The following is a 26,242-nucleotide window of genomic DNA, read 5'->3' on the forward strand; positions in this document are numbered from 1 at the left end:
TGCCATAGGCTGGGTGGGCCAAAAGGCCTACTCTTGTGCTGTGATGTTCCTTGTTCTTTGCTGCCATCAATGTGACTGCTTCTACTATTTTGGGGAAACATGGCAAAGGTGGTGACTCAAAGTATGCAGTGCTATTGTTAGGAATGTTGTGTAGTCACCACAAAACCTTCAGATGGTCTCTGACTTCGGCCATTAGTGAAGGAAATCTGCCATCACCTTCCAGGCCTGTTTGGGACTCCAGTTCCTTGAAAACATCTTTATTTTTTCAAATTGCGAAAATATACCTTCTCCACATAAAAAAAATCTTTATTTACAATCACAGGTACAAGAGCAGTTCTGGACAGTCTTCGCGTAGCAAGAAAAAAAGCATTGTAATTTGACAGGGGGCGAGTGAGGACTGCAGATCCTGGAGAGTCAGAGTTGAAAAGTGTGGTGCTGGGAAAGTACAGCAGGTTAGACAGCATTCCAGGAGCAGGAGAGTCGATGTTTCAGGCATAAGCCCTTCATTTCTTACTCACCAGGACACTCTTCACATACATTGAGGTAACAAGAGTCATAGAGTCATAGAAATGTACAGCACAGAAACAGAACCTTCGATCTAATGTGTCCATGTAGACCAGATATCCTGAATTAATCTAGTCTGATTTGCCAGCATTTGGCCCATATCCCTCTCAACCCCTTTCTATCCATATACCCATCTAGATGCCTCTTAAATGTTGTAATTGTACCAGCCTCCACCACTTCCTCTGGCAGCTCATTCCATACACGTACCACCCTCTGTGTGAAGAAGTTGCCCCTTGGGTCCCTTTTAAACTTTTCCCTCTCATCCTAAACCTATGCCCTCCAGTTCTGGACTCCCCCCACCCCAGGGAAAAGACCGTATCTATTTACCCTCATAATTTTAAAACCTCTATAAGGTCACCCCTCAGCACTCCAGGGAAAACAGCCCCAGCCTATTCAGCCTCTCCCTGTAGGTCAAATCTTCCAACCCTGGCAACACCATTGTAAATCTTTTCTGAACCCTTTCATGTTTCACAACATCCACTCACAAACATCATTCATTCTTGATGTGGCCAATCCCAGCCCATCATTTTCACCGAAGTCATCATTGAACCAATCTCTCTGGATGCATCACAGCTTGGTTTGGCAACTGCTCAGCCCAGGGCCATAAGAAACTACAGAGAGTTGTGAACACAGCCCAGGCCATTACGCAAGCCCATCTTCCATCCACTGACTGCATCTACACTTCAGGAAGGCAGCCAACATCATCAAAGACCCCTCCCAACCTGGTTATAGTCTCTTTCAAGCTTTTCTATTGGGCTGAAGATACAAAATCTTAAACACACAGACCAACAGATACAAGGACAGCTTCTTCCTCACTGTTATTAAACTTCTGAAAGGGCTCCGCAAATTTTAAATTTAATGTTGACCTCGCCGTTTGTGCACCTTCTCTGCAGCCCTAAGATTGTATCCGTCGCTCTGTTCTCTTTCTCTAGTGCACTTTGTAAAGTATGGTCTGCCTGTACTGCAAGCAAAACAAAACGTTTCACTCTACCTAGGTACATGTGACAATAATAAATCAAATATATTTTTTTAAAAATCAAATCAATGCCTTCTCAGGGGAACCTTCCAGACTGGTCCAGGGCTTTTCAGAAACAAGAGTGAAATCTCACCAGATACTGCTCCGACTCTGATCTCCAGCATCTGCAGTCCTTACTTCCTTCACTGCTACGAGTGATCCAGAACAAAATTTTCCAAGTGCTAAAAGCTCCTAGTATGATTTATTCATTTTTGTTTGGGAAATGTCTGTTATTTTTAAAAAAAACTAGAGTTGAAATAAGAAGGATATTCGAGTAGACAGTCACACATCATCTAATCAATAATGAAACCCTGGTTTTCCTCCAATTGGTCATGGGAAGGCAGTCACTATGTCAATCATTGTCAAAACCAAAAGAACTATGAATGCTGGAAATCAGAAGCAAAAACAGAAATTACTGGAAAAGCTCAGCAGGTCTGGCAGCATCTGTGGGGAAAGAAAGAGAGTTATTGACCTGGAATGGTAACTGGTTCTCCTATTCTGAGAAACTTGATGCTCATTGTAATGTGGTAACATTGTTCTTTCTTTGTTTCATTTTAGTTGCATTGCTGTGGTGTTGCTAACTATACCGACTGGGGAAACTCTGTCCCTGATTCATGCTGTGAGAAATTGAATCATTGCAAGTCTCAAGACTATTTCTTAAAGGTGAGGAGAACAAATGCACAAAATTGTCTGCATTTGGGTTATCTGTGTGTAACTGTACATGTGTGCGCACATGTATCTGTATGCGTGTGTATGTGTCTGTGTGCAGGTGTATCTGTGTGTGCATATCTGTGTTTACTGTATACGTATGTATCTGTCTACATAACTATATGTGGATATATGTCTGAGTATATGTATCTGTATTTGTGTGTACATGTGTTTGTAAACGTATCTGTGCATGCATCTTTGTGTTGGTGTGTTTGTGTGTGTGTCTATCTACCTGATGTATGTTTGTGTGTGTGTGTGCGCCTTTGTGTTGGTGTGTTTGTATAGAGTCATAGAGATGTACAGCATGGAAACAGACCCCTCAGTCCAACCCGTCCATGCCGACCAGATATCCCAACCCAATCTAGTCCCACCTGCTAGCATCCGGCCCATATCCCTCCAAACCCTTCCTATTCATATACCCATCCAAATGCCTCTTTAATGTTGCAATTGTATCAGCCTCCACCACTTCCTCCAGCAGCTCATTCCATACACGTACCACCCTCTGCCCTGTAGGTCTCTTTTATATCTTTCCCCTCTCACCCTAAACCTATACCCTCTAGTTCTGGACTTCCCTACACTAGGGAAAAGACTTTGTCTATTTACCCTATCCATGCCCCTCACAATTTTGTAAACCTCTATAAGGTCACCCCTCAGCCTCCGATGCTCCAGGGAAAACAGCCCCAACCTGTTCACCTCTCCCTATAGCTCAAATCTTCCAACCCTGGCAACATCCTTGTAAATCTTTTCTGAACCCTTTCAAGTTTCACAACATCTTTCCGATAGGAAGGAGATCAGAATTGCATGCAATATTCCAACAGTGGCCTAACCAATGTCCTGTACAGCCACAACATGACCTCCCAACTCCTGTACTCAATACTCTGACCAATAAAGGAAAGCATACCAAACGCCTTCTTCACTATCCTATCTACCTGCAACTCCACTTTCAAGGAGCTATGAACCTGCACTCCAAGGTCTCTTTGTTCATCAACACTCCCTAGGACCTTACCATTAAGTGTATAAGTCCTGCTAAGATTTACTTTCCCAAAATGCAGCACCTCGCATTTATCTGAATCAAACTCCATCTGCCACTTCTCAGCCCATTGGCCCATCTGGTCAAGATACTGTTATAATCTGAGGTAACCCTCTTCGCTGTCCACTACACCTCCAATTTTGGTGTCATCTGCAAACTTACTAACTGTACCTCTTATGCTCACATCCAAATCATTTATGTAAATGACAAAAAGTAGAGGGCCCAGCACCGATCCTTGTGGCACTCCACTGGTCACAGGCCTCCAGTCTGAAAAACAACCCTCCACTACCCCCTTCTACCTTTGAGCCAGTTCTGTATCCAAATGGCTAGATCTCCCTGTATTCCATGAGATCTAACCTTGCTAACCAGTCTCCCATGGGGAACCTTGTTGAACGCCTTACTGAAGTCCATATAGATCACATCTACAGCTCTGCCCTCATCAATCCTCTTTGTTACTTCATCAAAAAACTGAATCAAGTTTGTGAGACATGATTTCCCACGCACAAAGCCATGTTGACTATCCCCAATCAGTCCTTGCCTTTCCAAATACATGTACATCCTGTCCCTCAGGATTCCCTCCATCAACTTGCCCACCACTCAGGTCAGACTCACTGGTCCACAGTTCCCTGGCTTGTCTTTACCGCCCTTCTTAAACAGTGGCACGACATTAGCCAACCTCCATTCTTCCGGTACCTCATCTGTGAATATCGACGATACAAATATCTCAGCAAGAGGCCCAGCAATCACTGTCTGCATGTCGGCGTGTTTGTGTGTGTCTATTTGTGTGTTTGTCTTGATGTATTTCTGTGTCTGTGTCTGTCTGTTGGTGTATTCGTTGTCCTATCGGTCATTGTATTTGTGTTCTGTCTGTCTGTTAGTGTGTCTGTTTGTTGTGCATGTGAGTGTCTGCCTATTGGTGTGTTTATGTATGTGGGTTGATGTGTTTGTATGTCTTTTCTTGTGTTTATATCTGTCTGTCTATTGGTGTCTGTCTGTTGATGTCTGTCTGTTGGTGTCTGTCTGTTGGTGTCTCTCTGTTGATGTCTGTCTGTTGGTGTCTGTCTGTCGATGTCTGTCTGTTGGTATCTGTCTGTTGGTATCTGTCTGTTGGTATCTGTCTGTTGATATTTGTCTGTTGGTATTTGTCTGTTGATGTCTGTCTGTTGGTATCAGTCTGTTGGTATCTGTCTGTTGATGTCTGTCTGCTGGTATCAGTCTGTTGGTATCTGTCTGTTGGTGTCTGTCTGTTGGTGTCTGTCTGTTGGTGTCTGTCTGTTGGTGTCTGTCTGTTGGTATCTGTCTGTTGGTATCTGTCTGTTGATGTCTGTCTGTTGGTATCAGTCTGTTGGTATGTGTCTGTTGATGTCTGTCTGTTCGTGTCTGTCTATGGGTATCTGTCTGTTGGTATCTGTCTGTTGATGTCTGTCTGTTGGTAATTGTCTGTTGGTATGTGTCTGTTGGTGTCCGTCTGTTGGTGTCTGTCTGTTGATGTCTGTCTGTTGGTATCAGTCTGTTAGTATTTGTCTGTTGGTATCTGTCTGTTGGTGTCGGTCTGTTGATGTCTGTCTGTAGGTGTCTGTCTGTTGATGTCTGTCTGTTGGTATGTGTCTGTTGGTGTCTGTCTGTTGGTGTCTGTCTGTTGGTATGTGTCTGTTGATGTCTGTCTGTTGGTGTCTGTCTGTTGGTGTCTGTCTGTTTATGTCTGTCTGTTGGTATCTGTCTGTTGGTATCTGTCTGTTGGTATCTGTCTGTTGGTGTCTGTCTGTTGGTATCTGTCTGTTGATTTCTCTCTGTTGGTATCTGTCTGTTGGTATCTGTCTGTTGGTGTCTGAGTGTTGGTGTCTGTCTGTTGATGTCTGTCTGTTGATGTCTGTCTGTTGATGTCTGTCTGTTGGTGTCTGTCTGTTGGTGTCTGTCTGTTGGTGTCTGTTGGTGTCTGTCTGTTGGTATGTGACTGTTGATGTCTGTCTGTTGGTGTCTGTCTGTTGGTGTCTGTCTGTTGGTGTCTGTCTGTTGGTGTCTGTCTGTTGGTGTCTGTCTGTTGATGTCTGTCTGTTGGTGTCTGTCTGTTGGTGTCTGTCTGTTGGTGTCTGTCTGTTGGTGTCTGTCTGTTGATGTCTGTCTGTTGGTGTCCGTCTGTTTATGTCTGTCTGTTGATATCTGTCTGTTGGTATCAGTCTGTTGGTATCAGTCTGTTGGTGTCTGTCAGTTGGTGTCTGTCTGTTGGTATGTGTCTGTTGGTGTCTGTCTGTTGATGTCTGTCTGTTGATGTCTGTCTGTTGGTATCTGTCTGTTGATGTCTGTCTGTTGGTGCCTGTCTGTTGGTGTCTGTCTGTTGATATCTGTCTGTTTGTATCAGTCTGTTGGTGTCTGTCTATTGATGTCTGTCTATTGATGTCTGTCTGTTGATGTCTGTCTGTTGATGTCTGTCTGTTGATGTCTGTCTGTTGATGTCTGTCTGTTGGTATCAGTCTGTTGGTGTCTGTCTGTTGGTGTCTGTCTGTTGGTATCTGTCTGTTGGTATGTGTCCGTTGGTGTTTGTCTGTTGATGTCTGCCTGTTGGTGTCTGTCTGTTGATGTCTGTCTGTTGGTGCCTGTCTGTTGGTGTCTGTCTGTTTCTATCAGTCTGTTGGTGTCTGTCTATTGATGTCTGTCTGTTGATGTCTGTCTGTTGATGTCTGTCTGTTGGTATCTGTCTGTTGGTATCTGTCTGTTGGTATCTGTCTGTTGGTGCCTGTCTGTTGGTGTCTGTCTGTTGGTATCTGTCTGTTGGTGCCTGTCTGTTGGTGCCTGTCTGTTGGTGTCTGTCTGTTGGTGTCTGTCTGTTGGTGTGCTGTCTGTTGGTGTGCTGTCTGTTGGTGTGCTGTCTGTTGGTGTGCTGTCTGTTGGTGTGCTGTCTGTTGGTATTTGTCTGTTGGTGTCTGTCTGTTGGTGTCTGTCTGTTGGTGTCTGTGTGTTGGTATCTGTCTGTCTGTGGGTGTCTGTCTGTTGATGTCTGTCTATTGGTATGTGTCTGTTGGAGTCTGTCTGTTGATGTCTGTCTGTTGATGTCTGTCTGTTGATGTCTGTCTGTTGCTATCAGTCTGTTGGTATCTGTCTGTTGGTGTCTGTCTGTTGATATCAGTCTGTTGGTGTCTGTCTGTTGGTGTCTGTCTGTTGATGTCTGTCTGTTGATGTCTGTCTGTTGGTATCTGTCTGTTGGTATCTGTGTGTTGGTGTCTGTGTGTTGGTATCTGTCTGTTGGTATCTGTCTGTTGGTATTTGTCTGTTGGTGTCTGTCTGTTGGTGTCTGTCTGTTGATTTCTGTCTGTTGGAGCTTGTCTGTTGGTGTCTGTCTGTTGATGTCTGTCTGTTGGTGTCTGTCTGTTGATGTCTGTCTGTTGATGTCTGTCTGTTGATGTCTGTCTGTTGATGTCTGTCTGTTGATGTCTGTCTGTTGGTGCCTGTCAGTTGATGTCTGTCTGTTGGTGTCTGTTGGTATCTGTCTGTTGGTATCTGTCTGTTGGTATCTGTCTGTTGATGTCTGTCTGTTGATGTCTGTCTGTTGGTGTCTGTCTGTTGATGTCTGTCTGTTGGTATCAGTCTGTTGGTGTCTGTCTGTTGGTGTCTGTTTGTTGATGTCTATTGATGTCTGTTGATGTCTGTGTCTGTTGATGTCTATCCGTTGGTATCTGTCTGTTGGTGTCAATCTTTTGGTATCTGTCTTTTGGTGTCTGTCTGTTGGTGTCTGTCTGTTGGTGTCTGTCTGTTGATGTCTGTCTGTTGGTATCTGTCTGTTGGTATCTGTCTATTGATGTCTGTCTGTTGGTATCTGTCTGTTGGTATCTGTCTGTTGGTGCCTGTCTGTTGGTGCCTGTCTGTTGGTATCTGTCTGTTGGTATCTGTCTGTTGGTGTCTGTCTGTAGGTGTCTGTCTGTAGGTATCTGTCTGTTGGTATCTGTCTGTTGGTATCTGTCTGTTGATATCTGTCTGTTGGTATTTGTCTGTTGGTGTCTGTCTGTTGATTTCTGTCTGTTGATTTCTGTCTGTTGGTGTCTGTCTGTTGGTGTCTGTCTGTTGATGTCTGTCTATTGATGTCTGTCTGTTGATGTCTGTCTGTTGGTGTCTGTCTGTTGATGTCTGTCTGTTGGTATCAGTCTGTTGGTGTCTGACTGTTGGTGTCTGTCTGTTGATGTCTATTGATGTCTGTTGATGTCTGTGTCTGTTGATGTCTATCTGTTGGTATCTGTCTGTTGGTGTCAATCTTTTGGTATCTGTCTGTTGGTGTCTGTCTGTTGGTGTCTGTCTGTTGGTGTCTGTCTGTTGGTGTCTGTCTGTTGGTGTCTGTCTGTTGGTGTCTGTCTGTTAGTGTCTATCTGTTGGTATCTGTCTGTTGGTGTCTGTCTGTTGGTGTCTGTCTGTTGGTGTCTGTCTGTTGCTATTTGTCTGTTGGTGTCTGTCTGTTGGTGTCTGTCTGTTGGTGTCTGTCTGTTGGTGTCTGTCTGTTGATGTCTGTCTGTTGGTATTTGTCTGTTGGTGTCTGTCTGTTGGTGTCTGTCTGTTGGTGTCTGTCTGTTGGTGCTTGTCTGTTGGTGCTTGTCTGTTGGTGTCTGTCTGTTGATGTCTGTCTGTTGATGTCTGTCTGTTGGTGTCTGTCTGTTGATGTCTGTCTGTTGGTATCAGTCTGTTGGTGTCTGACTGTTGGTGTCTGTCTGTTGATGTCTATTGATGTCTGTTGATGTCTGTGTCTGTTGATGTCTATCTGTTGGTATCTGTCTGTTGGTGTCAATCTTTTGGTATCTGTCTGTTGGTGTCTGTCTGTTGGTGTCTGTCTGTTGGTGTCTGTCTGTTGGTGTCTGTCTGTTAGTGTCTATCTGTTGGTATCTGTCTGTTGGTGTCTGTCTGTTGGTGTCTGTCTGTTGGTGTCTGTCTGTTGGTGTCTGTCTGTTGCTATTTGTCTGTTGGTGTCTCTCTGTTGGTGTCTGTCTGTTGGTGTCTGTCTGTTGGTGTCTGTCTGTTGATGTCTGTCTGTTGGTATTTGTCTGTTGGTATTTGTCTGTTGGTATTTGTCTGTTGGTGTCTGTCTGTTGGTGTCTGTCTGTTGGTGTCTGTCTGTTGGTGTCTGCCTGTTGGTGTCTGTCTGTTGGTGTCTGTCTGTTGGTGTCTGTCTTTTGATGTCTATTGATGTCTGTTGATGTCTGTGTCTGTTGATGTCTGTCTGTTGGTGTCTGTCTGTTGGTGCCTGTCTGTTCGTGCCTGTCAGTTGGTGTCTGTCTGTTGGTGCCTGTCTGTTTGTGTCTGTCTGTTGATATCTGTCTGTTTGTATCAGTCTGTTAGTGTCTGTCTATTGATGTCTGTCTGTTGATGTCTGTCTGTTGATGTCTGTCTGTTGCTATCAGTCTGTTGGTATCTGTCTGTTGATGTCTGTCTGTTGGTATCAGTCTGTTGGTGTCTGTCTGTTGGTGTTTGTCTGTTGATGTCTATTGATGTCTGTTGATGTCTGTGTCTGTTGATGTCTATCTGTTGGTATCTGTCTGTTGGTGTCAATCTTTTGGTATCTGTCTGTTGGTGTCTGTCTGTTGGTGTCTGTCTGTTGGTGTCTGTCTGTTGATGTCTGTCTGTTGGTATCTGTCTGTTGGTATCTGTCTATTGATGTCTGTCTGTTGGTATCTGTCTGTTGGTATCTGTCTGTTGGTATCTGTCTGTTGGTGCCTGTCTGTTGGTGCCTGTCTGTTGGTGCCTGTCTGTTGGTGCCTGTCTGTTGGTGTCTGTCTGTTGGTGTCTGTCTGTTGGTAGCTGTCTGTTGGTATCTGTCTGTTGGTGTCTGTCTGTTGGTGTCTGTCTGTTGATGTCTGTCTGTTGGTATTTGTCTGTTGATGTCTGTCTGTTGGTGTCTGTCTGTTGGTATCTGTCTGTTGGTATCTGTCCGTTGGTGTCTGTCTGTTGGTGTCTGTCTGTTGGTATGTGTCTGTTGGTGTCTGCCTGTTGATGTCTGTCTGTTGGTGTCTGCCTGTTGATGTCTGTCTGTTGGTATCAGTCTGTTGGTGTCTGTCTGTTGGTGTCTGTCTTTTGATGTCTATTGATGTCTGTTGATGTCTGTGTCTGTTGATGTCTGTCTGTTGGTGTCTGTCTGTTGGTGCCTGTCTGTTCGTGTCTGTCAGTTGGTGTCTGTCTGTTGGTGCCTGTCTGTTGGTGTCTGTCTGTTGATATCTGTCTGTTTGTATCAGTCTGTTAGTGTCTGTCTATTGATGTCTGTCTGTTGATGTCTGTCTGTTGCTATCAGTCTTTTGGTATCTGTCTGTTGATGTCTGTTTGTTGATATCAGTCTGTTGGTGTCTGTCTGTTGGTGCCTGTCAGTTGATGTCTGTCTGTTGGTATGTGTCTGTTGGTATCTGTCTGTTGGTATCTGTCTGTTGATGTCTGTCTGTTGATGTCTGTCTGTTGGTGTCTGTCTGTTGATGTCTGTATGTTGATTTCTGTCTGTTGGTGCTTGTCTGTTGGTGTCTGTGTGTTAGTATCTGTCTGTTGGTATCTGTCTGTTGGTATCTGTCTGTTGATGTCTGTCTGTTGATGTCTGTCTGTTGGTGTCTGTCTGTTGATGTCTGTCTGTTGGTATCAGTCTGTTGGTGTCTGTCTGTTGGTGTTTGTCTGTTGATGTCTATTGATGTCTGTTGATGTCTGTGTCTGTTGATGTCTATCTGTTGGTATCTGTCTGTTGGTGTCAATCTTTTGGTATCTGTCTGTTGGTGTCTGTCTGTTGGTGTCTGTCTGTTGATGTCTGTCTGTTTGTATCTGTCTGTTGGTATCTGTCTATTGATGTCTGTCTGTTGGTATCTGTCTGTTGGTATCTGTCTGTTGGTGCCTGTCTGTTGGTGCCTGTCTGTTGGTATCTGTCTGTTGGTATCTGTCTGTTGGTGTCTGTCTGTTTATGTCTGTCTGTTGGTATCTGTGTGTTGGTATCTGTGTGTTGGTGTCTGTCTGTTGGTATCTGTCTGTTGGTATCTGTCTGTTGGTGTCTGTCTGTTGGTGTCTGTCTGTTGGTGTCTGTCTGTTGGTGCCTGTCTGTTGGTGCCTGTCTGTTGGTGTCTGTCTGTTGGTGTCTGTCTGTTGGTGTCTGTCTGTTGGTGTCTGTCTGTTGGTGTCTGTCAGTTGGTATGTGTGTCTCGATGTGCTTATTGCAGAATCCCATGCATTCTGCAGGGTTTTCACTTGCTTTACTGAGAAACAGCTTCTGAAATTTGTGTGTGTATGCTTTCCAGGGTTGCTACAGCTTGGTCCGAAAATGGTTTGATAATAACTTTTTATTTATTGGAATTGCCACCATCTGTGTTTCAATTATCCAGGTCAGTACTTTGCATAAATTCATCAGACATTGTTGCATTCTAACATTCCAACAGTGAAAGCATCACTCTGAGACCATTCTGAAGGAATGCCACAGATAACTTTCGTATGCTACTTTCCTTTTTAAAGAATCCTCTCAAGGATTCTAAGTTGAACATTTGAGTTCCGAATGCCTCTCTGTGTTAAAATTAATTTCTCCGAACCCTTCCTATCCTTCAGTAATGTAACTATTGCTAGAGTGACGGCTTTCAACAAAATTGTGTGGGGTGGAGAGAAGGTTCATGTGAGGGGCGATGTGTAAAGTTAAGGAGAATGTACAAGGTAATAGGGCAGGATAGTGATACAGGCACTGGTAGCTAGAATATGTTAGGAAGGGACACAATGAGCAGCGCACCAGTAAATTAGATCAGATAGGGAAATGGGTTAAAAAAAAAGACAGGATTAAAGGCTTTTATCCAAATGCTCTTGCCATGCATAATACGATGGTGATCCACGTTGGGCGCCTTCATTTAGGGCAGCATGGTGGCTCAGTGGTTAGCACTGCTGCCTCCCAGCACCAAGAATCACATTCGATTCCAATCTCGAGTGACTGTCTGTGTGGATTCTGCATGAGTTTCCGCTGGGTGCTCCGGTTTCCTCCCACGGTCCAAAGATTTGCAGGCTAGATGAATTGGCCAAGATAATTGCCCATAGTGTTCAGGGAGATGTAGGCTAGGTGCATTAGTCAGGTGAAATGTAGAGTAATAGGGTAGGGGAATGGGTCTGGGTGAGATATACATCAGAGGGTCAGTGTGGACTTGTTGGGCCAAATGGCCTGTTTCCACACTGTAGGGGTTCTATGATATCTACAAGATAAATGAATTGATAGCAGTGATTTTAACATTTGAGTATGGTATGAAAGTAAATACAGAGTCAGGGCTGCAAGGTGACCAGGGGTGGGACCTGAAGATTCAAGGGTATTTGATATTTTGGAAGGGTAGCAGGAAAGGAAAAGCAGGCGGGATTTCCAATGGTTTCGATCAGTACAATGGTGATCTTGATTTTGTAGGTCTGGTTGTGGAATCCACTTGGGTAGAGATGAGAACTAGCAGAGGAAAGAAGTCATTGGTGGAAATGGATTATAGGTGCCACCCAGTGGGACAAGCTGTACATTGAGAGATATTGGTGGCTTGCTGAAACATTGCAGAGTGACTTAACCTTTACATTGTTTAAACAAATCAAATTTGCTTGGAGGATGATTTTGTGGCTATTTGGGACCGTTTATTCGACTAATAGATCCTTTGATGCACCAAGAAGCAGGTTATTTTAAACCCTGTAATGCATAATGAGACAGAATTAATTAAAGACTTCACATTAAAGGATTCTTCTGGGAAGGGTGATCAAACATTCAGCTTCACAATGAGAGGTGTAGGTCCATAACTAGTGCCTTATGCCCCGACACAATCACAGGGGTATGAAGCAAGTTGGCTAAGTGGACTGGGTGAACAGGTTAAAAGCCAGAACAAATATTTTGTGACTTATCTCACCCTGGGAGACACAGAAAACATCTCAAGAGAGGTGGTAAAAGGGAGAAAGGAAATTAAAAAGTCTCCATCAAGGGAGAAGTACTTGGCCAGCTAATGGGAGTAAACAGTGAAAAGGCCCCTGGACTTGATGGTCTTAATCCTAAAGTCTTAAAGGAATTAGCTACAGAAACAGTGGCTTCCAAATGCCCTATATTTATGAAAAGTCCCAGTGAATTGGAAAAATGTGAAATTATTCAAGAAAGGAGGAAGACTGAAAGCTGGAAACTAACAGTTGGTTATCCTAGAATCCCTACATCATGGAAACAGGCCCTTCGGCCCAACAAGTCCATCCCGGCCCTTCGGTCCAACAAGTCCATCCCAACCCTCCGAAGAGCATCCCACCCAAACCTATTCCCCTACATTTACTCTGACCAATGCAGCTAACCTACACACTATAGGCATTTTAGCATGGCCAATTCACCTGACCTGCAAATCTTTGGATTGTGGGAGGAAACTGGAGCACCCGGAGGAAACCCACACAGACACGGGGAGAAAGTGCAAGCTCCACACAGTCATTTGCTTGAGGCTGGAATCGAAACTGGGTCCCTGACACAGTGAGGCAGCAGTGCTAACCACCAAGCCACTGTGCTGCTCATCCTCATGTCTGTCATTGGGAAATTTCAATTTTCAAACATCATTGGACAATCAGCATGGTTTTGTGAAAGGGAAATGATGTTTGACAAAATAATTATAATTCTTTTGAGATTATATCTAGCAGGGTAGACAAAGTGGAACCGATAGATGTGGTGCATCTTGATCTCCAAAAGCATGTCAAAAAGGTTCCACATTAAAAAAAAATTCAAGATAAGAACATATGTTTTTCGGGAGGTGGATAGAGGTCTAGCTGGCAAACAGAAAGCACAGAGTTAGGCCAAATGTGTCAGTTTAAACTTGGCAAACTGTCAATAATGGTATGTCACAGAGATCAATGCTGGCACCTCATCAGTTTATAATCTATGTTAATGACCTGAAATTACAGTATTGTAGCCAAATTTTCTGACGATACAAATGTAGGTGGGAAAATAAGTTGCTAGGATGGTGCAAAGAAATATATCAATAAGTTAGGTGAGTAGGCCAAAATTTGGCAGATGGAGTACATTGTGGGAATATGTGAGTTTCTCCATTTTAGCAGGAAGCATAGAATATCAAAATATTATTCAAATAGAAAGAGAAAGAGAGAGAGACTGCAGAATGCAGACGGACAGACAAAGGTGGGTGTCCCTGTACGTGAATCACAATCTATCAGCTGGTAGGTTCAGTAAGTACCTAGAGAATGGCAGATAGGTACAGGTGCACAGATCAGTTGCACAGATCAGTTGTGAACTAACTGCATAGTAGGACAATCTTAAGGACTGATTCCCAATGAGGACTATACCTTTAAGATAGGGGGGTGGTGTGGGACGGAAAGTGAAAGTGAACAGGACAAAATCTGGCAATTGAAAGGGTGGTGACCTCTGATGAAGGTTAGTGTCTGAGGTGTGCTTTCTGTGACCAGGGAATGGAAAATACTGACATTTAGCTTTTACTGCCTCCAGGTACTCGGAATGTCATTTGCCATGACCATATATTGCCAGATCTGTAACAACTACAAGTCCTATGAAAATTGACCTGATTCCATAGATCTGGAAGAGGAAAACCCATCCTGTGGAATTATAAATGTATCTGCAATCGTAGGTTCTGTTCTTCTGAAGACTGGGACTTTGCTAATTTCTTGTTGCTGTCTATTACTAGATGGTATGAGTTTTAACTGTATAAACTGGATCAATCTAAGTTGCCAACGCCTCACCCCTGGTACATCTACAGTTCCTCTCATGGCTCTCCTTTTGGACTTCAGTGGCACCTCTGCAAAGTGTCAACCTTTGCCTTATCATTCTGTTTGTTGGGAAACTTTGGGGTTTAATCATCCTGCATCTCACTCTCTCTCAGGGTAATGGGCAGAGTCTCTCTGTCTTGGCTCTTATGTCTATCAATCCAAAAGCATAACAGTATGCAGAATTACACAGGATATTCCTTATGGTAACAAGCCATTAGAACTGAGCAGACCAGCAGGTCAGTATTTATGTCCCATGTAAGCCTCCTCCCTCTCCCCTAAATCTAACGCTATTCCTTTTGCACTTATGTCATGACATATTTCTTATAATCCATTCATGCTCTTCACCCACAACTTGAGGGAGCAAGTTCCAAATTCTAAGCATTCATGCCAGTGAAGGTGTTTTGCCCAAGTTCTGTTTTGAATTTATAGTTGACTATAACTCCTCGTCCAGTCTTACCCACAAGCGGAAACATTTTCTCTATGCCTGTCCTCCTAAATCCTTCCATCACCTTAACCACTGTAGTCGCCCATCCCTCAATCTTTCTTTTCTAAAGAATAGAACCCCAGCCTAATCAATACTTCCTGATCAGAACCTCTCAGTTCTGATATCATTGATGCAATTTTTTATTCCACCTTCTCCAAATAATCTCATCCTTTGGATCATGTGGAGACCTGAACTGTTCTCATCACACGGAATGTGATCCAACTACAGTTTTATACAAGCTTAATGTAATTTGTTTTCCAATCTGCCAGTACTGGATCTCTGTGTTTGATTTGCATATTTATTAACTTGTCTCACTACTTTTAATGATTTTTGTAGTCCCTCCCTTATTTAAATGTTTATTATCGTTAGATCATAAGGTTCTTATCAAAATGGATGATCTCTTGCTCCTTGATGTTGAATTGAAATTTACCAACCCTACCTGGTGGTTTGTACCCCTGATATTGGAGTGATGTACTCATTATCATTTGGACTTTTCTGGGCCCACTCTTGGCTCTGGACCACACACGAATCACCACATGACCGTCTTGAAAATGAAAATTATTATTTTGGGCAAAACAGACAATGAACAAAGAGAATGAATGGTATCACCAACTGGCTACTACATTTGCCAATGGTTACATCACCTTCTGAAGGAGCTCATTGGCTGTGGGTGCTCTGGGAGTACCTGTGGAGGTGAGAATCTTAAGATGAATTTCTGCTGTCCTTCAATCGGGAGGTCAGTTGTCACTGATTGCTTTCGTACCAATGGCATTGTATTTGGGATGTGTGCAAGCTCTTTGTACATATCCACTTGTGCACACATGCCCTGGCAGTGTCTTCTTCATAGCCTGTGCAGGACACTGGCTCAAACTGGACCAGCTGTAGACTGCATGAAAAAACATGAAGGACTCTCCTAGCATTCCTGGACTGAAAGATTGATCTCCTTGAATCCCAGGAGACAAATCACACAACCATTTAATGTCTCTGAATGTTTCACATAAAGAGTTACTAAAATCTTGGAGGTGGAGAAAGGGCTGGTTGATGAGATGTGCAATTGGAATTTCAGGGGACGTGAATGGACATGGGTGAGCCAGCGTTTATTGCCTGTCCCTAGAAGGTGGGGGTGAGCTGCCTTCTTGAACCGCTGCAGTCCAGGTAGACCCATAATATCCTTAGGGAATTCTAGGAATTTGGAACCAGTGGAGGGTCAGAAATACAGCTCACCAGAGTTGGCAACTCTCTTCTAGACACCTTGAAAGTGTAAGAATCTGCCACTTCCCTCTGGACTGCCTTGCACTTACTTATACAAATATTGGGTTCACATTTGCTGATCCTTCAGACTCAATTCAACTCAGTCATTAATAGTGACATGTTGAAAATAATTCTCATTGGCTGAATATCTCATAGTGCAATATAAGAAGAGGGAAAGTGACACATTTAGTCACCACTAGGAGGTACTGAAGCATACAGCTCCAACTATGGTATGTCCTGCAGCAGTGAAAATTAAATAACTGAGAGTCAATAGAATGGGAAGGGCCAGGATGTTACTTCCCAGGCAACTACATGTTTCCAATGTCATAATGTAATTGATGCTCAGCACTAGAAGGATTTATTTTAAGGGGCTGAATGACCTTTTCTCATCTTTGACTGTGCTTGCTTTGTAAGTGTAAATTATGCCAAGTAAATCGAGGCTTTAAGATCTACCATAACTATAATACTGCAGATTATTAAGAAGAGTTGAGCCGTGATTCCATATTGCCTTGGGAGTGTGTAATTGATTGCTGACATAATGTGACCACAAAGCCGGTTACATCCCATTAATATTAAAAATGTTAATGCTATGCTTCCAAAGACTGTGTGTGCACATTTTAATGTCCCAATAGGGCTTTAGTATTGAAATATGGTTTCAGAATAAGTTTGAGCCACCTCATTGACATGTTAGATCAATTTGAGAAGACAATACAATGATAATCACAAATTTAAATAACTGTCTTCAATTATTAATACAAGTAAGGCAGAAAGTGTTACAGATAGGAGCTCAAACGTTTGGAGATCAATGATCAATCCAGTCCTGAAACAACTTTTTCTTTGGTCTTTGTTTCTCTATCCAATGTATTCTGTACAGACGTCTTAGATGCTGCCAATGGACACGCCACTATTCCTGACCAGAATGGAAATGACTTGATCATTTGCTCATCAATCAGTGCTGTAAACTTTTATGCTTGTAATTGATATTTTGTAACTATTCTTTATCCATTGCAATTCATTGGAGGTATCACTATGCTTTTAAAAAGAGTATTTCCTGGATTGTCCGTCACACGTTTCTGCACTGGAGATTATTTTCAAATAAACTGTGTAGACCGTTTGTTGGATATACTCTTTAAACAATAGGCCCTTCATTCTAAGTAAATAAACTTTTTTTTGCCATATAAATTGTCTGTTTTATGTGAGTCCCGTTATACGTCCAAACCTACCTCCGACTCACTGTTGGAAGCAGTAGTGGCAATAGATAAATGGAGAAAATCATGGGAAATGGACCATCAGGCACAAATCAGGGCAAGCAGAAATTGTGGGGATTATTGTAGCTATTGGCATAAATAATGGGGAATGAACAGTCAAACAAAAATGAGGAATTTTAGAAAATTATTCCTAGTGACGGATTAAATCCTATTAATTTCTCCAGTACTAAGTGACAACAAAATCTCTGGCGATCTGACAACCCCCATTGAGGATTTGAAAAGAGAAAGTCGCAGAAACAGTGGATACATTGGTTTTCAGCTTCAAGAATACCTGACACTCTAGAACAATTGCATAGATATATACCATGATTTAAGAAAAGAGGAAGAGAGGAAAGAATAAAAGCAATTAGCTTGAGATCCATGTCCAGCAAAATACTAGAATCTATACGAGGGGCATGACAATAGAGCACTTTGGAAAGTAATAACATAATTGAAATAACACCACAGAGGCTGGTATCCTGTCACCAAGTCATCCTCTATTTACCCAGCGAGAAGCCTTGACTCTGATCCAGCTCCCTCAGAGCCACCTCACAGAGTGAGCAGGACCCCTGACACTCCTATTTATATCTGTCAGCCAAGGCTCCCTGATTGAACCAGATTAGCAGGCCCAATCAGGGAACTCATATAAGAGTCATAGAGACATACAGATGTACAGCACGGAAGCAGACCCTTCGGTCCAACTTGTCCATGCCGACCAGATATCCCAACCCAATCTAGTCCCACTTGTCAGCACCCGGCCCATATTCTATGAGCATCCGAGGAGCAGAAAAATTGACGTTTCGGGCAAAAGCTCTTTATCAGGAATAGAGGCAGGATACCTGCAGGGTGGAGAGATAAATGAGAGGGGGGTGGGGAGAAAGTAGCATAGAGTACAATAGGTGAGTGGGGGTGGGGATGGAGGTGATAGGTCAGAGAGGAGGGTGGAGTGGATAGGTGGAAAGGAAGATATGCAGGTAGGACAGGACAAGGTTGAAGAGCTACAGAGGAGAGATGACGACCTGGGGATTGCAGTGAGAGAGAGACTCACTGAGATTCTTGTAGAGAGAGGAGGAAAACTTCAAGGCAGACATCCTTGCAAGAGGATTCGCAGTAGGGTTAAAATCAAATAGGTAAAAACAAGGACTGCAGATGCTGGAAACCAGAATCTAGATTAGAGTGGTGCTGGAAAAGCACAGCAGGTCAAGCGCATCTTGTTTTTACCTATTTGATTTTAACCCTAGTTCCCCTCCTCGTCTGCATTTTGCATGTTTTATTTCTCCATCGACCCCTTGATTCTTTTCTCTAAAACGTACCTGAAAGAGAGAGCTCTTCAGCAGGAGACAATTTTGATGGCTCCCAGAGCAGCAGCAGCAGGGTTCGCAGACGCAGTGTGGCTGCACAGCTGGTGTAGCCCGGAGTGGGACACTCTCTCTGGGGGATAGTATGGGCTGGTGTAGCCCGGAGTGGGACACTCTCTCTGGGGGATAGTATGGGCTGGTGTAGCCCGGAGTGGGACACTCTCTCTGGGGGATAGTATGGGCTGGTGTAGCCCGGAGTGGGACACTCTCTCTGGGGGATGGTGTGGGCTGGTGTAGCCTGAAGTGGTCAGTCTCTTGGTGGCATGGCATGGGCTGCAGAGCACAGAGCAGGACACTCTCTGTGGTGGCATAACTTGGACTGGAAAGCCTGGAAGGTGTCTCTGATAGCAGCATGGCATGGGCTGGACAGCACAGAATGAGACTCTGGTGGCAGTATGGTGCAGCAGTTGTGACAGAAAGGTTGGACTCTCTTTAAGTTATCATTTTTTATTTTATGAATGGCTCTTATGTGCATGTGACGGTACACCCTTTCCGCTGTAATGAATGAAAGTGACAATAAGGGATATTTAAATTCCTGATTTCTGCCTCTATTTTTGCCCATAAGGCAAGTGGTATTGGGTGGCCCTTTCAGAATCATGGAATTGCTTCCTGGTTAACATTTAAGGTAGCCGTGCCTCCTGCGATAATCCCTCGACCTTCATGAAAAGCCTCCGGGTATTGAGTTAGGACTTCACTAAGGCAGCCATTTTCAAATCAAAAACTATTGAGCCAGTCTTGGTGAATTTTTCTCAACCAATTTCACCCCATCCAGCTTGGGCCCCCGTCTTTTACTACAGTCAGTGGTAACTGAACCAACTGCTTCTTATATAATCCCAGAACTGAAGTCATACCCTTAATCTGTAAAGATTCCCTGGCATAGTTCTCAAAGCAGCCAACGTCTTGTGTGATCTCAAGGCTTGTAGCCCAGAACAAATTTTGGTAAAAACTAGTTCTGTGATCACTGAAACGGCCAAACTAGTATTGACCATAATTAGAACCGGGTGATCATTTAACCAGACATTTATCTTGATTGCTTTTGATTTGGATGTTGCTAAGCAATGTAGCTGTCCCAAACCAGTTAATAGTGGTCTTTCCAGGGTGTGCACTCTCCTGGATACTGGCCTAGGCTTTCTCTTATTCCACTTAGGTCTAATGGGACTCATTTGCTCTCTTGAGCTCTCAGCAACAGACTGCCAGTGGCACATGAGTTTGGTTTAACCCTTGATGAGATTCTGAGAGACTGTTTGGTATGTGGGATTAATGATGTAAACATGCCTATTAGCTGAAGCCCAACTAGGCTTCAAGCAGGCATTGCAGCTGGCTTTATCATTTAAAAGTTCAGCAAGTGGAGCATATGGATTGCGGGATATTCTGACAGAAGTGGACACCCTTGCCAAGCTGACTGACCTTGGGGGATAGCACTTGAGTGAAAGTAATTCCATCGCCTCACTCAGGACATATCCTGAACTGAGGGACTCTAGGTCAGCCCACAGCAAAACAATGGCAGCCTGGATCCTGAAGAAAAATTTAACCGTTTGGCCACGGCTTGGGTTTGTTTTGGGGATTCGTTGTGGGCTGACCTAGAGTCCCTCAGTTCAGGATATGTCCTGAGTGAGGCGATGGAATTGCCTTTACTCAAGTGGTATCCCCCCCCCCCGCTCAGTCAGCTGAGCGAGGGTGTCCATTCTATCAGAATATCCCGCAACTCATATGTTCCACTTGCTGCATTTTCTAATGATAAAGCCAGCCGTAGTGCCTAGTTGGGCTTCAGCTAATAGGCATGCTGACATCATTAAACCCAAACAGTCTCTCAGAATCTCACTCAGGGATAAACCAAAGTGACATGCCACAGGCAGTCATCTTAACCGAGTCAAAAATCCCAAGATGGAATCCCCAGGTTCTCGAATCGCTGAAGAAAACCAACAGTGTCTCAGAATTAGAGGAGGCTTGGGGCCTTAATATTCCTGACCTAAATCCATCAATTGTTCAAAGGTTTTTAGTGTCTAGTGTCTCAGGGAAAGTTAGGCTTCCAATAACCAAACAAGCTACAGATCCACAAGCTGTCAGGAGAATTACTCATTGCTTTTCATCTGCCCCAGTGTCCTTTGCCCAGAAAAAAACCCACATTCTTCCCACATGCTGGGCCCAGAATTTGATGGCAGAATTGATTGAGTCAAGTTTCCCAAATAACGGCATGATGACAGAAATGTTTACTTCAACTCAAAGATGACTGTTGTGAGTGAATTTCTTCAGGAGCGTACTGGTTTTGCTTACTGCCAACTGAGATAACTCCAGAGGCCAGTATCCCGTCACCATGTCACCCTATTTACACATGGAGAGTCTTCGACACTGAATCAGCTCCCTCAGAGCCACCTCTCAGAGTGGAAGGGATGTCTGACACTCCTGTTTATATCTGTCAGCCAGGGCTTCCTGATTGGACCGGATTATCAGCCCCAATCAAGGAACTCATAATTTTTAAAGTCTGCCTGCCTTGTTACAATCACTACAAAATTGAAACAGAGTCAATATAAATTTGCAAATTAGAAATAATGTTTGATTCATTTGTTACAGTTTTTTTGAGGATGTAACTAACAGAATGGATAAGAGGGATCCTGTGGATGTAGAGTATTTGCATTTTCAAAAAGATATTTGATAAGGTGCCACACAAGAGGTTATGTGGAAAAATTGCATTATCTTCTCTGGGCAAATGACATTGGGGCAGATGGGATTACAGGGAATTTGGTGACATCGATTGAGGATTGGTTAATGGACAGAAAATAAAGAATAGGAGCAAACAGCTCATTTTCAAGTTACTATAGCGATGTCACAAAAAATGGGAACTTAAGTCTCAGCTATTTACAACTGACGTTATGACGAGGCTTAATGAAATTGAACATGTTTCTTGAGGATGGAGAGTCAGGTGGGAAAATAGATGGGGAGCATACAAAGAGGCTGTACAGCTTTATGGTTCTGTGAGGTTAGGTGAGGAGCCCAGAACCAGATGGATAGACTACAATATGGTGGTGACCATTTTAGTGGGAAAAATTAAGGAGAATATTGTTTCATTCTCTGGATGTGGGTGTTGCTGACTAGTCTGGAACTTACTTCCTTTGACTAATTGGCCTTGAGGAGGTGATGGTGGGCTGCCTTCTCTGAGGTTACAGCCCATGGGGCATGTTGCAAGGCTGGCAAATGTTTCTCTTCAGAGGGACTTGTGTGTTCTTGCAGGTGGATTATGAATGATGCATTTGTGAGGACTAACAGGAAAGGGAGTACAGGTTTACTGGTGGGACCCTAGGAAGCACAGTGTTTCAGACGGACCTTAGTGTGCACGTCGATAGGCCCTTGAAGTCAGCAGGTCAAGCGGATAGGATGGTTATGAAGGCATAGGAGATATTTGTCAAGGCATTGAATACAAGAGTGCAGAGAGTACATGGAGCTGTATCTAACATTAGAGTAGTTGTGCAGTTCTGGTTGTCCCACTATAGGAAGGATGTGATTGTACTGGAGAGGTTGAAGAGGAGATTCACCAGAATGTACCCTTGGCCAGTGTGATTCAGCTCTGAAGAAAGATGAGATAGGCTGGGAATGTTTTCCTTTGAGTGCAGAAGCCTGAAGGGGATCTGATTGAGGTGTACAAAATGTTGAGCGTCATTGATAGAAGGATCAATAGCCAGGGGCATACATTTCAAGTAAGGGCTTTAGAATGAATTCAAGGAGATTTTGTCAACCAAGAGAGTGTTGGTATCTGGCATGTACTGTCTGAAAAGGTGATGGATGCAGAATGCCCCATGGCATTGAAGAAGTACTTAGGTGGCCTCTTGAAAAGCCATAGCATTAAAGGCCACGGGAAATCTGATGGAAAATGGGATTAGAGTAAATGACAGATGCTTGATGATCAGCATGACACAGTAGGCCAAAGGATCTTTTCTCATATTATAAAACTCTGTGACTCAATAAAATAAAGTAAGGCCTGTTGAAGTATTGTGTTGGTGCTGGATCATAGAGCGCTAATACAGAGAGTAATTGTTTGCCGCAAACTGGAGCAAAACACTGGAGAAGCTGAAAAACCTGAAATACAAATAGAAAATGCTGGAAATGTTCAGCAGGATGCAGCATCTCTGAGAAGAGACACAGATTTACATTTTTCAGGCCATTGGAAATGTTGACAAAAAAAATTGCTTCTTGTGGGAAAAGATCTGCTACCCTGTAGTAGACCCACACAGAACATAGAAAAGCAAACTTGGCCAAACTATACCAGAAACACCCAGAATGCTTCAGCAGTGACCAAACAGGCTGAACAAGTGAAACCAGACAGCACCCGCAGACAAGGGAATACATTTCCCAAAACACACTAACAATACCCAGTCAACACAACTGTCCCAAAGCCCCAGGGGCAGTCTCATAACACAGCAATACCAAAGCCACACAAAGAACAGGTCAGACGGAGAGGCACCACCAAGGACCTTGCTCCCAGGACAGGAACAATGGAAACACCTTACTGTTACAAAACAGGCATTCTCATCTACCTGCAAAGAGAACTGGAATCTCCTGATCCCATTAAAACTCATTGATTCTGTTGGGATGTTGCACTGTACCGAGAATCAGGACATTCCTCCGATAACTGTTTTTCAATTATCATCATTGTAACTCAATTTCCAAACATGTTGTATCTTTCCCCATTTTAATTAATCTCATTGTACAAGATTCCTATAAAACCTGGCTTCATCCTCAGCTCCAAGAAGAGAACCCATGGTCTACCTGTGCAGACTGTCAGTTCTGTGACAGTCTCGTCAATTTCTCTTCCAGCGATATTGCGTGTAATAAACAGCTTGTCAAATTCACCCGATCTGCTTTGTGTGGTCTCTGCTTTATGGGGCTAATATCTCCGATACTTCTCCAGCTCACTTTACTTACAGTGCTGACCCTGGAATCCAAATGACCTATTGTTCGAATAAATTGGAAGCCGACCAATTATTTTGAGAAATTTTTTCCCTAAAATCCGAACACATTTTCATAATCCAAACACCACAAATCATTCAGGTAGCACACTGATGGTTCAGTTCGTCCCGTGAAAGCATCTCTCGTGTGTCCATCACTAGCTTACCTCGTGTTTTCACCTTGATTTGTGCTGTTTTTTTTAAATGATCACCCTTGTGCATTCACCATGGCACCCAAGAAGAGCGGTGAAGCAAATAAGAGGAAGAGGAAGTCCGTGAGATTTGCAGTTAAAAGTGTCTTGAAAATTTTTTTTTTGGGTCCAGAAACAGATGAATTCACTTTCCATTATTTCTTACGGGGAAAATAGTTTCGGAATCCGAACTTTTTGCAATCAGAACAGCCTCCTGGAACGAATTGAAGTCAGAGTCCGAGGCACCACTATAGCTTGACTCTAATTTAATAATATTTATTATTTTATATGATTTATATTCTCTACATCCTTATTGTCACTCTTAAAATCCTGACAGATCATGTTCTACTTGTATACTTCTTTCCTAATGTTTGTTAATACTCTGAATGGTTCATCATTTTGTCAAAGACAACATCTGGAATACCACTGTCTATATCTTGCAGTGTCATTGACTTCAGTTTCATAATTGATGAAACATTAAATACTTCATAATAAATCTTTGTAATACACCTTTATAATACACATTTACAATAGACCTTTACAATGGGCCTTTATAATAGACATTTATAATAAACCTTTACAATAGACCTTTACAATAGACGTTTACAATAGACGTTTACAATAGACCTTTACGAAGGACCCTTACAATATACCTTCATAATAGATCTTTATAATAGATCTTTACAATAGATCTTTATAAGACATCTTTACAATAGATGTTTAAAATAGACCTTTACAATAAAGCTTCATAATACATGTTGAAAATAGACCTTTACAATAGACCTTTGCAATAGACCCTTATAATAGACCTTTACAATAAACCTTTATAATATACTTTTATAATAGACTTTTATAATAGATCTTTACAATAGACCTTTATAATACACCTTTATAATAGATGTTTAAAATAGACCTTTACAATATACCTTTATAATAGACCTTTACTGTAGACCTTTATAGCAGACCTTACAACAGACCTTGATGATAGACCTTTACAATGGACCTTTACAATAGACATTTATAATACATCTTTATAATACACTTTTACAATATACATTTACAGTAGACCTTTATAATAGACCTTTAACATATACCTTTACAGTACATCTTTATAATAGACATTTACAAAAGGCCTTTACACTGCACTTTTACAATAGATCTTTACAATAGACCTTTAAAATAGACCTTTATAATAGACCTTTACAATAGGCCTTTACAATAGACCTTTACAATAGACCTGTATAACAATCCTTCACAATATACCTTTACAATAAACCTTTATATTGGCATTTACAATATACCTTGACAATATACCGTGACAGTAGACCTTTATAGTTGACCTTTACAACATACTTTTACAATAGGTCTTAACAATGCACCTTTACAATTGACCTTTACCAGAGACTTTTATAACAGACCTTTACAAAGGACCTTTACAATATACCTTTATAATAGACATTTACAATCGACCTATATAATAGACCTTTACAATATATCTTTGCAATTGACCTTTACAATAGGCCTTTACAATGCACCTTTACAATAGACCTTTACAATAGACCTTTACAATATAGGGGAGAAAGTGAGGTCTGCAGATGCTGGAGATCAGAGCTGAAAATGTGTTGCTGGAAAAGCGCAGCAGGTCAGGCAGCATCCAGGGAACAGGAGAATCGACGTTTTGGGCATAAGCCCGAAATAGGCCTTTACAATGCACCTTTACAATAGACCTTTAAATAGACCTTTATAATAGACCTTTACAATAGATCTTTATAACAGACCTATTCCTGAAGAAGGGCTTATGCCCGAAACATCGATTCTCCTGTTCCCTGGATGCTGCCTGACCTGCTGCGCTTTTCCAGCAACACATTTTCAGCACCTTTACAATATACCTTTATAATAGACCTTTACAATACACTTTTACAATACATCTTTATAATAGGCCTTCACAATAGATCTTTACAATAGGCCTTTACAATGCACCTTTACAATAGACCTTTATAATAGACTTTAAAATATACCATTATAATAGACCAGTATAACAGTCCTTTACAATAGGCCTTTAAAATAGACCTTTACAATAGACTTTATAGTATACCTTTACAATATACGTTTCGAGTAGACCTTTACAATAGACATTTACAATATACCTTTACAATACATCTTTATAATAGACCTTTACAATAGGTCTTTACAATGCACCTTTACAATAGACATTTACAATATGCCTATACAATAGACCTTTATAGTAGACCTTTAAAACAGACCTTCACAATCAGCCTTTACAATTGACCTTTACAGTAAACCATTATAATAGACCTCTCCAATAGACCTTTACAATAGGCCTTTACAATACACCTTTATAATAGACCCTTATAATAGACCTTTACAATACATCTTTATAATAGACTGTTATAACATACCTTTACAATTGACCTTGATAATAGACCTTTACAATATACCTTTACAATATACCTTTACAATAGATCTTTATAACAGACCTTTATAACAGACCTCTACAATATACCTTTACAATATTCCTTTACAGTATGCCTTTACAATAGACCTTTACAATAAATGTTTATAATAGACCTTTATAACAGACCTCTACAATATACCTTTACAGTATGCCTTTACAATGCACCTTTAAAATAGACCTTTACAATGCACCTTTATAATATACCTTTACAGTGGACCTTTACAATACATCTTTATAATAGACCTTTATAATAGACCTTTACAATAGATCTTTATAACAG

The 26,242-nt window shown here is 42.2% G+C and overlaps 1 protein-coding gene across 1 annotated transcript in view; it reads left to right on the plus strand.

Annotated features, from left to right (window-relative positions):
- LOC122563328 (leukocyte surface antigen CD53-like) overlaps positions 1-16,932 on the plus strand; it is an 88,749-nt gene extending 71,817 nt beyond the window's left edge. Inside the window, exons 6-8 of the mRNA XM_087973758.1 lie at positions 2,138-2,242; positions 10,556-10,639; positions 13,738-16,932. Coding sequence (XP_087829884.1) covers positions 2,138-2,242; positions 10,556-10,639; positions 13,738-13,809 — 261 coding nt within the window. The 3' untranslated portion in view covers positions 13,810-16,932. The remainder of the gene's footprint in view (positions 1-2,137; positions 2,243-10,555; positions 10,640-13,737) is intronic.
- The last annotated feature ends 9,310 nt before the right edge of the window (positions 16,933-26,242 follow it).

This window comes from Chiloscyllium plagiosum, unplaced genomic scaffold (assembly GCF_037043375.1).
Source record: "Chiloscyllium plagiosum isolate Xiang-an unplaced genomic scaffold, Cpla_swu_hap1 HiC_scaffold_26, whole genome shotgun sequence".
NCBI lineage: Eukaryota > Metazoa > Chordata > Chondrichthyes > Orectolobiformes > Hemiscylliidae > Chiloscyllium > Chiloscyllium plagiosum.